A 12044-nucleotide genomic window follows, 5' to 3' on the forward strand; every position below is an offset into this window, starting at 1 on the left:
CTAGCTAGGTCTAGGGTAATATATCTATGATCGGCTAGCTAGGTCTAAGGACAATAGATGTATGATCGACTAGCTAGGTCTAGGACAATAGATCTATGATCTGTTAGTTAGGTCTAGGACAATAGATCTGTTAGCTAGGTCTAGGACAATAGATCTATGATCGGCTAGCTAGGTCTAGGTTAATAGATCTATGATCGGCTAGCTAGGTCTAAGGACAATAGATCTATGATCTGTTAGCTAGGTCTAGGACAATAGATATATGATCTGTTAGCTAGGTCTAGGACAATAGATCTATGATCGGCTAGCTAGGTCTAGGACAATAGAATCCCTGTAGTCTGAGGTTTCATTCAGATAATTTGTCACAGTGCAGATGGACCTCACAGTGACCTCACAGTGACCTCACAGTGACCTCACAGTGACCTTAGCGACACATGAACCTCACAGTGACCTCACAGTGACCTCACAGTGACCTTAGCGACACATGGACCTCACAGTGACCTCACAGTGACCTTAGCGACACATGGACCTCACAGTGACCTTAGCGACACATGGACCTCACATTGACCTCACAGTGACCTTAGCAACACATGGACCTCACAGTGACCTTAGCGACACATGGACCTCACATTGACCTCACAGTGACCTTAGCGACACATGGACCTCACAGTGACCTTAGTGACACATGGACCTCACAGTGGTCAGATCACTGGCTAACATATTGTGTGTGTGTATATATACAAAGGTATGTGGACACCGATTCTTAGTGGATTCGGCTGTTTCAGCCACACCCGTCGCTGACAGGTGTATAAAATCCACCACACAGCCATGCAATCTCCATAGACAAACAGTGGCAGTAGAATGACCCCGTACCGAAGAGCTCAGTGACTTTCAACGTGGCACCGTCATAGGAATGCCACCTTTCCAAACAATTCAGTCAAGTTTGTGCCCGCCGCAGCTGCCAAGGTCAACTGAAAGGTAAAGCAAGTAAAAAATCCGTCCGGTTACAACGCTCGCTACCGAAGTTACAAACCGCCTCTGGAAGCGACGTCAGCACAGGAACTGTTCGTCGGGAGCTTCATGAAATGGGTTTCCGCGGCCGAGCAGCCGCACACACACAAGCCTAAAGATCAACACGGGTAATGCCAAGCGTCGTCTGGACTGGTGTAAAGCTCTTGGGCAGCGGAAACGCTTTCTCTGCAGTGATGAATCACGCTTCACCGTCTGGCAGTCTGACGGATTAATCTGGGTTTGGCGGATGCCAGGAGATAGCTATCTGCCAGAATGCATAGTGCCAACTGTAAAGTTTGGTGGAGGAGGAATAATGGTTTGGGGCTGGTTTTCATGGTTTGGGCTAGGCCCCTTAATCTTAATGCTACAGTATACAATGACATTCTAGACGATTCTGTGCTTCCAACTTTGTGGCAACAGTTTTGGGCGAGGTCCTTTCCTGTTTCAGCATGAAAATGCCCCCCCCGTGCACAAAGCGAGGTCCATACAGAAATCGTTTGGAAGAACTTGACTGGCCTGCATAGAGCCCTGACCTCAACCCCATCGAACACCGTTGGGATGAATTGGAACGCCGACTGCGAGCCAGGCCTAATCGCCCGACCTCACTAATGCTCTTGTGGTTGAATGGAAGCAAGTCCCAACATCTAGTGGAAAGCCTTCCCAGAAGAGAGGAGGCTGTTATAGCAGCAATGTTCCAACATCTAGTGGAAAGCCTTCCCAGAAGAGTGGAGGCTGTTATAGCAGCAATGTACCAACATCTAGTGGAAAGCCTTCCCAGAAGAGAGGAGGCTGTTATAGCAGCAATGTTCCAACATCTAGTGGAAAGCCTTCCCAGAAGAGAGGAGGCTGTTATAGCAGCAATGTTCCAACATCTAGTGGAAAGCCTTCCCAGAAGAGTGGAGGCTGTTATAGCAGCAATGTTCCAACATCTAGTGGAAAGCCTTCCCAGAAGAGTGGAGGCTGTTATAGCAGCAATGTTCCCAACATCTAGTGGAAAGCCTTCCCAGAAGAGTGGAGGCTGTTATAGCAGCAATGTTCCAACATCTAGTGGAAAGCCTTCCCAGAAGAGAGGAGGCTGTTATAGCAGCAATGTCCCAACATCTAGTGGAAAGCCTTCCCAGAAGAGTGGAGGCTGTTATAGCAGCAATGTTCCAACATCTAGTGGAAAGCCTTCCCAGAAGAGTGGAGGCTGTTATAGCAGCAAAGAGGGGACCAACTCCATATTAATGCCTATGATTTATGGAATGAGATGATGGACCAGCAGGTGTCCACATACCTTTGGTCATGTAGTGTAGTGTTCTCTCCAGAGATAATGTCTGGTCATGTAGTGTCTGGTCATGTAGTGTTCTCTCCAGAGATAATGTCTGGTCATGTAGTGTTCTCTCCAGAGATAATGTCTGGTCATGTAGTGTTCTCTCCAGAGATAATGTCTGGTCATGTAGTGTTCTCTCCAGAGATAATGACTGGTCATGTAGTGTTCTCTCCAGAGATAATGTCTGGTCATGTAGTGTTCTCTCCAGAGATAATGTCTGGTCATGTAGTGTTCTCTCCAGAGATAATGTCTGGTCATGTAGTGTTCTCTCCAGAGATAATGTCTGGTCATGTAGTGTACTCTCCAGAGGATAATGTCTGGTCATGTAGTGTTCTCTCCAGAGATAATGTCTGGTCATGTAGTGTTCTCTCCAGAGATAATGTCTGGTCATGTAGTGTTCTCTCCAGAGATAATGTCTGGTCATGTAGTGTTCTCTCCAGAGATAATGACTGGTCATGTAGTGTTCTCTCCAGAGATAATGTCTGGTCATGTAGTGTTCTCTCCAGAGATAATGTCTGGTCATGTAGTGTTCTCTCCAGAGATAATGACTGGTCATGTAGTGTATTCTCCAGAGATAATGTCTGGTCATGTAGTGTTCTCTCCAGAGATAATGTCTGGTCATGTAGTGTACTCTCCAGAGGATAATGTCTGGTCATGTAGTGTACTCTCCAGAGGATAATGTCTGGTCATGTAGTGTTCTCTCCAGAGATAATGTCTGGTCATGTAGTGTATTCTCCAGAGGATAATGTCTGGTCATGTAGTGTTCTCTCCAGAGATAATGTCTGGTCATGTAGTGTACTCTCCAGAGGATAATGTCTACTCTGGTCATGTAGTGTTCTCTCCAGAGATAATGTCTGGTCATGTACTGTTCTCTCCAGAGATAATGACTGGTCATGTAGTGTTCTCTCCAGAGATAATGACTGGTCATGTAGTGTTCTCTCCAGAGATAATGTCTGGTCATGTAGTGTTCTCTCCAGAGATAATGTCTGGTCATGTAGTGTTCTCTCCAGAGATAATGACTGGTCATGTAGTGTTCTCTCCAGAGATAATGTCTGGTCATGTAGTGTTCTCTCCAGAGATAATGTCTGGTCATGTAGTGTTCTCTCCAGAGATAATGTCTGGTCATGTAGTGTTCTCTCCAGAGATAATGTCTGGTCATGTAGTGTTCTCTCCAGAGATAATGTCTGGTCATGTAGTGTTCTCTCCAGAGATAATGTCTGGTCATGTAGTGTTCTCTCCAGAGATAATGTCTGGTCATGTAGTGTTCTCTCCAGAGATAATGTCTGGTCATGTAGTGTTCTCTCCAGAGATAATGTCTGGTCATGTAGTGTTCTCTCCAGAGATAATGACTGGTCATGTAGTGTTCTCTCCAGAGATAATGTCTGGTCATGTAGTGTTCTCTCCAGAGATAATGTCTGGTCATGTAGTGTTCTCTCCAGAGGATAATGTCTGGTCATGTAGTGTTCTCTCCAGAGATAATGTCTGGTCATGTAGTGTTCTCTCCAGAGATAATGTCTGGTCATGTAGTGTTCTCTCCAGAGGATAATGTCTACTCTGGTCATGTAGTGTACTAAATGGGGAATAGGGTGCCATTTGGGACGCGAGTGATAATGAATGAATGGTGTGTTTTATAATGTAGAACGGTTTCCTCTGACAGCGTGTTGTCTCCTTCCTGGACAGTGTCTTCTCCGTGCTCCGTGAGGAACGGAGACTGCTCCCATCTCTGTCTCCTGTCTCCCATCACACCCTACTACCAGTGTGCCTGTCCCACCGGGGTCCAGCTGCTAGAGGACGGAAAGACCTGCAGAGATGGTGAGACCTGCACCCACAGACACTCTCCTCTCTCTCTCTCCTCCACCCCTCCTGTATTCCCCTGACCCTCTCTCTCTCCTCCACCCCTCCTGTATTCCCCTGACCCTCTCTCTCTCCTCCACCCCTCCTGTATTCCCTCTCCTCTCTCTCTCTCCTCCACCCCTCCTGTATTCCCCTCTCTCTCTCTCTCTCTCCTCCACCCCTCCTGTATTCCCCTGACCCTCTCCTCTCTCTCTCTCCTCCACCCCTCCTGTATTCCCCTGACCCTCTCCTCTCTCTCTCCTCCACCCCTCCTGTATTCCCCTGACCCTCTCCTCTCTCTCTCCTCCACCCCTCCTGTATTCCCCCTCTCCTCTCTCTCTCCTCCACCCCTCCTGTATTCCCCCTCTCCTCTCTCTCTCCTCCACCCCTCCTGTATTCCCCTGACCCTCTCCTCTCTCTCTCCTCCACCCCTCCTGTATTCCCTCTCCTCTCTCTCTCCTCCACCCCTCCTGTATTCCCCTGACCCTCTCCTCTCTCTCTCTCCTCCACCCCTCCTGTATTCCCCTGACCCTCTCCTCTCTCTCTCTCCTCCACCCCTCCTGTATTCCCCCTCTCCTCTCCTCTCTCCTCCACCCCTCCTGTATTCCCCTGACCCTCTCCTCTCTCTCTCCTCCACCCCTCCTGTATTCCCCCTCTCCTCTCTCTCTCCTCCACCCCTCCTGTATTCCCCTGACCCTCTCCTCTCTCTCTCCTCCACCCCTCCTGTATTCCCCCTCTCCTCTCTCTCTCCTCCACCCCTCCTGTATTCCCCTGACCCTCTCCTCTCTCTCTCCTCCACCCCTCCTGTATTCCCCCTCTCCTCTCTCTCTCCTCCACCCCTCCTGTATTCCCCTGACCCTCTCCTCTCTCTCTCTCCTCCACCCCTCCTGTATTCCCCTGACCCTCTCCTCTCTCCTCCACCCCTCCTGTATTCCCCCTCTCCTCTCCTCTCTCCTCCACCCCTCCTGTATTCCCCTGACCCTCTCCTCTCTCTCTCCTCCACCCCTCCTGTATTCCCTCTCCTCTCTCTCTCTCCTCCACCCCTCCTGTATTCCCCTGACCCTCTCCTCTCTCTCTCTCCTCCACCCCTCCTGTATTCCCCCTCTCCTCTCTCTCTCCTCCACCCCTCCTGTATTCCCCCGACCCTCTCCTCTCTCTCTCTCCTCCACCCCTCCTGTATTCCCCTGACCCTCTCCTCTCTCTCTCTCTCTCCTCCACCCCTCCTGTATTCCCCCGACCCTCTCCTCTCTCTCTCTCCTCCACCCTCCTGTATTCCCCCTCTCCTCTCTCTCTCCTCCACCCCTCCTGTATTCCCCCGACCCTCTCCCCTCTCTCTCTCCTCCACCCCTCCTGTATTCCCCTGACCCTCTCCTCTCTCTCTCCTCCATCCCTCCTGTATTCCCCTGACCCTCTCCTCTCTCTCTCCTCCACCCCTCCTGTATTCCCCTGACCCTCTCCTCTCTCTCTCCTCCACCCCTCCTGTATTCCCCTGACCCTCTCCTCTCTCTCTCCTCCACCCCTCCTGTATTCCCCTGACCCTCTCCTCTCTCTCCTCCACCCCTCCTGTATTCCCCTGACCCTCTCCTCTCTCTCTCCTCCACCCCTCCTGTATTCCCCCTCTCCTCTCTCTCTCTCCTCCACCCCTCCTGTATTCCCCTGACCCTCTCCTCTCTCTCTCTCTCCACCCCTCCTGTATTCCCCGACCCTCTCCTCTCTCTCTCCTCCACCCCTCCTGTATTCCCCCTGACCCTCTCCTCTCTCTCTCCTCCACCCCTCCTGTATTCCCCTGACCCTCTCCTCTCTCTCTCCTCCACCCCTCCTGTATTCCCCCGACCCTCTCCTCTCTCTCTCCTCCACCCCTCCTGTATTCCCCTGACCCTCTCCTCTCTCTCTCCTCCACCCCTCCTGTATTCCCCTGCCCCTCTCCTCTCTCTCTCCTCCACCCCTCCTGTATTCCCCTGCCCCTCTCCTCTCTCTCTCCTCCACCCCTCCTGTATTCCCCCTCTCCTCTCTCTCTCCTCCACCCCTCCTGTATTCCCCCTCTCCTCTCTGTCTCCTCCACCCCTCCTGTATTCCCCCTCTCCTCTCTCTCTCCTCCACCCCTCCTGTATTCCCCCCTCTCCTCTCTCTCTCCTCCACCCCTCCTGTATTCCCCCTCTCCTCTCTCTCTCCTCCACCCCTCCTGTATTCCCCCTCTCCTCTCTCTCTCCTCCACCCCTCCTGTATTCCCCCTCTCCTCTCTCTCTCCTCCACCCCTCCTGTATTCCCCCTCTCCTCTCTCTCTCCTCCACCCCTCCTGTATTCCCCCTCTCCTCTCTCTCTCTCCTCCACCCCTCCTGTATTCCCCTGACCCTCTCCTCTCTCTCTCCTCCACCCCTCCTGTATTCCCCTGACCCTCTCCTCTCTCTCTCCTCCACCCCTCCTGTATTCCCCCGACCCTCTCCTCTCCTCTCTCCTCCACCCCTCCTGTATTCCCCCGACCCTCTCCTCTCCTCTCTCCTCCACCCCTCCTGTATTCCCCTGACCCTCTCCTCTCTCTCTCCTCCACCCCTCCTGTATTCCCCCTCTCTCTCTCTCTCTCCTCCACCCCTCCTGTATTCCCCTGACCCTCTCCTCTCTCTCTCCTCCACCCCTCCTGTATTCCCCTGATCCTCTCCTCTCTCTCTCCTCCACCCCTCCTGTATTCCCCCTCTCCTCTCTCTCTCCTCCACCCCTCCTGTATTCCCCCTCTCCTCTCTCTCTCTCCTCCACCCCTCCTGTATTCCCCCTCTCTCTCTCTCTCTCCTCCACCCCTCCTGTATTACCCTGACCCTCTCCTCTCTCTTTCCTCCACCCCTCCTGTATTCCCCTGACCCTCTCCTCTCTCTCTCCTCCACCCCTCCTGTATTCCCCCTCTCCTCTCTCTCTCTCCTCCACCCCTCCTGTATTCCCTGACCCTCTCCTCTCTCTCTCTCCTCCATCCCTCCTGTATTCCCCTGACCCTCTCCTCTCTCTCTCTCCTCCACCCCTCCTGTATTCCCTCTCCTCTCTCTCTCTCTCTCCTCCACCCCTCCTGTATTCCCCCTCTCCTCTCTCTCTCCTCCACCCCTCCTGTATTCCCCTGACCCTCTCCTCTCTCTCTCCTCCACCCCTCCTGTATTCCCCCTCTCCTCTCTCTCTCTCCTCCACCCCTCCTGTATTCCCCTGACCCTCTCCTCTCTCTCTCTCCTCCACCCCTCCTGTATTCCCCTGACCCTCTCCTCTCTCTCCTCCACCCCTCCTGTATTCCCCCTCTCCTCTCTCTCTCCTCCACCCCTCCTGTATTCCCCCTCTCCTCTCTCTCTCTCCTCCACCCCTCCTGTATTCCCCTGACCCTCTCCTCTCTCTCTCTCCTCCACCCCTCCTGTATTCCCCTGATCCTCTCCTCTCTCTCTCCTCCACCCCTCCTGTATTCCCCCTCTCCTCTCTCTCTCTCCTCCACCCCTCCTGTATTCCCCTGATCCTCTCCTCTCTCTCTCCTCCCCCCTCCTGTATTCCCCTGACCCTCTCCCATCTCTCTCCCCCTCCAGGTGACTCACCTCTCCCATCTCTCTCCCCATCCAGGTGACTCACCTCTCCCATCTCTCTCCCCCCTCCAGGTGACTCACCTCTCCCCCTCCAGATGACTCACCTCTCCCATCTCTCTCCCCCCTCCAGGTGACTCACCTCTCCCATCTCTCTCCCCCTCCAGGTGACTCACCTCTCCCATCTCTCTCCCCCCCTCCAGATGACTCACCTCTCCCATCTCTCTCCCCCCCTCCAGGTGACTCACCTCTCCCATCTCTCTCCCCCCTCCAGGTGACTCACCTCTCCCATCTCTCTCCCCCCTCCAGTTGACTCACCTCTCCCATCTCTCTCCCCCTCCAGGTGACTCACCTCTCCCATCTCTCTCCCCCCTCCAGGTGACTCATCTCTCCCATCTCTCTCCCCCTCCAGGTGACTCACCTCTCCCATCTCTCTCCCCCCTCCAGGTGACTCACCTCTCCCATCTCTCTCCCCCTCCAGGTCACTCACCTCTCCCATCTCTCTCCCCCCCTCCAGGTGACTCACCTCTCCCATCTCTCTCCCCCCTCCAGATGACTCACCTCTCCCATCTCTCTCCCCCCCTCCAGGTGACTCACCTCTCCCATCTCTCTCCCCCCCTCCAGATGACTCACCTCTCCCATCTCTCTCCCCCCTCCAGGTGACTCACCTCTCCCATCTCTCTCCCCCCTCCAGGTGACTCACCTCTCCCATCTCTCTCCCCCCCTCCAGGTGACTCACCTCTCCCATCTCTCTCCCCCCTCCAGGTGACTCACCTCTCCCATCTCTCTCCCCCCTCCAGGTGACTCACCTCTCCCATCTCTCTCCCCCTCCAGGTGACTCACCTCTCCCATCTCTCTCCCCCCTCCAGGTGACTCATCTCTCCCATCTCTCTCCCCCCTCCAGGTGACTCATCTCTCCCATCTCTCTCCCCCCTCCAGGTGACTCACCTCTCCCATCTCTCTCCCCCCTCCAGGTGACTCACCTCTCCCATCTCTCTCCCCCCTCCAGGTGACTCACCTGTCCCATCTCTCTCCCCCCTCCAGGTGACTCACCTCTCCCATCTCTCTCCCCCCTCCAGGTGACTCACCTCTCCCATCTCTCTCCCCCCTCCAGGTGACTCACCTCTCCCATCTCTCTCCCCCCTCCAGGTGACTCACCTCTCCCATCTCTCTCCCCCCTCCAGGTGACTCACCTCTCCCATCTCTCTCCCCCCTCCAGGTGCCACTCAGCTCCTCCTCCTGGCCCGGAGGACTGACCTGCGCCGCATTTCTCTGGACACGCCCGACTTCACCGACGTCATCCTCCAGACGGACGACATCCGCCACGCCATCGCCATCGACTACGACCCGGTGGACGGACACGTCTATTGGACCGACGACGAGGTCCGGGCCATCAGGAGGTCCTACCTGGACGGCTCTGACGCTCAGTTCATCGTCACCTCACAGGTGCTGGGCCAGATAGTTACTACATTTGGTAACAGCAGCAGCAGGTCGCTAACAGCTGGGCCAGATAGTTACTACATTTGGTAACAGCAGCAGGAAGTGGCTGGGCCAGATAGTTACTACATTTGGTAACAGCAGCAGCAGGTCGCTAACAGCTGGGCCAGATAGTTACTACATTTGGTAACAGCAGCAGCAGGTCGCTAACAGCTGGGCCAGATAGTTACTACATTTGGTAACAGCAGCAGCAGGTCACTAACAGCTGGGCCAGATAGTTACTACATTTGGTAACAGCAGCAGCAGGTCGCTAACAGCTGGGACAGATAGTTACTACATTTGGTAACAGCAGCAGGTCGCTAACAGCTGGGCCAGATAGTTACTACATTTGGTAACAGCAGCAGGTCACTAACAGCCGGGCCAGATAGTTACTACATTTGGTAACAGCAGCAGCAGGTCGCTAACAGCTGGGCCAGATAGTTACTACATTTGGTAACAGCAGCAGGAAGTGGCTGGGCCAGATAGTTACTACATTTGGTAACAGCAGCAGGAAGTGGCTGGGCCAGATAGTTACTACATTTGGTAACAGCAGCAGGAAGTGCCAGTTAGTGACCAACTCTGCAGAGCTTCTTCCAGAACAACATTCATGTGGATCTACTCTAACCTGATCTCTTCTCTCTCAGGTGAACCACCCCGACGGCATCGCGGTGGACTGGATCGCCCGGAACCTGTACTGGACGGACACGGGAACGGACCGCATCGAGGTCACGCGACTCAACGGAACCATGAGGAAGATCCTCATATCGGAGGACCTGGACGAACCGCGAGCCATCGTCCTGGATCCTGTCGCTGGGTAACTGCTGTCTCCTATACTAACCCTGAACCAGGGCTCGTCCTGGATCCTGTCGCTGGGTAACTGCTGTCTCCTATACTAACCCTGAACCAGGGCTCGTCCTGGATCCTGTCGCTGGGTAACTGCTGTCTCCTATACTAACCCTGAACCAGGGCTCGTACTGGATCCTGTCGCTGGGTAACTGCTGTCTCCTATACTAACCCTGAACCAGGGCTCGTACTGGATCCTGTCGCTGGGTAACTGCTGTCTCCTATACTAACCCTGAACCAGGGCTAGTCCTGGATCCTGTCGCTGGGTAACTGCTGTCTCTATACTAACCCTGAACCAGGGCTCGTCCTGGATCCTGTCGCTGGGTAACTGCTGTCTCCTATACTAACCCTGAACCAGGGCTCGTACTGGGTCCTGTCGCTGGGTAACTGCTGTCTCCTATACTAACCCTGAACCAGGGCTCGTCCTGGATCCTGTCGCTGGGTAACTGCTGTCTCCTATACTAACCCTGAACCAGGGCTCGTCCTGGATCCTGTCGCTGGGTAACTGCTGTCTCCTATACTAACCCTGAACCAGGGCTCGTACTGGGTCCTGTCGCTGGGTAACTGCTGTCTCCTATACTAACCCTGAACCAGGGCTCGTACTGGGTAACTGCTGTCTCTATACTAACCCTGAACCAGGGCTCGTACTGGATCCTGTCGCTGGGTAACTGCTGTCTCCTATACTAACCCTGAACCAGGGCTCGTCCTGGGTCCTGTCGCTGGGTAACTACTGTCTCTATACTAACCCTGAACCAGGGCTCGTACTGGATCCTGTCGCTGGGTAACTGCTGTCTCCTATACTAACCCTGAACCAGGGCTCGTACTGGATCCTGTCGCTGGGTAACTGCTGTCTCCTATACTAACCCTGAACCAGGGCTCGTACTGGGTCCTGTCGCTGGGTAACTGCTGTCTCCTATACTAACCCTGAACCAGGGCTCGTCCTGGATCCTGTCGCTGGGTAACTGCTGTCTCCTATACTAACCCTGAACCAGGGCTCGTACTGGGTCCTGTCGCTGGGTAACTGCTGACTCTATACTAACCCTGAACCAGGGCTCGTACTGGGTCCTGTCGCTGGGTAACTGCTGTCTCTATACTAACCCTGAACCAGGGCTCGTACTGGGTCCTGTCGCTGGGTAACTGCTGTCTCCTATACTAACCCTGAACCAGGGCTCGTACTGGGTCCTGTCGCTGGGTAACTGCTGTCTCTATACTAACCCTGAACCAGGGCTCGTACTGGGTCCTGTCGCTGGGTAACTGCTGTCTCCTATACTAACCCTGAACCAGGGCTCGTACTGGGTCCTGTCGCTGGGTAACTGCTGTCTCCTATACTAACCCTGAACCAGGGCTCGTACTGGGTCCTGTCGCTGGGTAACTGCTGTCTCCTATACTAACCCTGAACCAGGGCTCGTACTGGATCCTGTCGCTGGGTAACTGCTGTCTCCTATACTAACCCTGAACCAGGGCTCGTACTGGATCCTGTCGCTGGGTAACTGCTGTCTCCTATACTAACCCTGAACCAGGGCTCGTACTGGGTCCTGTCGCTGGGTAACTGCTGTCTCCTATACTAACCCTGAACCAGGGCTCGTACTGGGTCCTGTCGCTGGGTAACTGCTGTCTCCTATACTAACCCTGAACCAGGGCTCGTCCTGGATCCTGTCGCTGGGTAACTGCTGTCTCCTATACTAACCCTGAACCAGGGCTCGTACTGGGTCCTGTCGCTGGGTAACTGCTGTCTCTATACTAACCCTGAACCAGGGCTCGTACTGGGTCCTGTCGCTGGGTAACTGCTGTCTCCTATACTAACCCTGAACCAGGGCTCGTACTGGGTCCTGTCGCTGGGTAACTGCTGTCTCCTATACTAACCCTGAACCAGGGCTCGTACTGGGTCCTGTCGCTGGGTAACTGCTGTCTCTATACTAACCCTGAACCAGGGCTCGTACTGGGTCCTGTCGCTGGGTAACTGCTGTCTCCTATACTAACCCTGAACCAGGGCTCGTACTGGGTCCTGTCGCTGGGTAACTGCTGTCTCC

The 12044-nt window shown here is 54.3% G+C and overlaps 1 protein-coding gene across 1 annotated transcript in view; it reads left to right on the forward strand.

The window, feature by feature from the left end:
* The window catches only part of LOC106595994 (low-density lipoprotein receptor-related protein 6), a 98764-nt gene that overhangs the window by 27193 nt on the left and 59527 nt on the right, over nt 1-12044 (forward strand). Inside the window, 3 exon segments of the mRNA XM_045713399.1 lie at nt 4001-4132; nt 8915-9141; nt 9816-9985. Coding sequence (XP_045569355.1) covers nt 4001-4132; nt 8915-9141; nt 9816-9985 — 529 coding nt within the window.

The sequence above is a fragment of the Salmo salar genome, unplaced genomic scaffold, assembly GCF_905237065.1.
Source record: "Salmo salar unplaced genomic scaffold, Ssal_v3.1, whole genome shotgun sequence".
NCBI classification, from domain to species: Eukaryota; Metazoa; Chordata; class Actinopteri; order Salmoniformes; family Salmonidae; genus Salmo; species Salmo salar.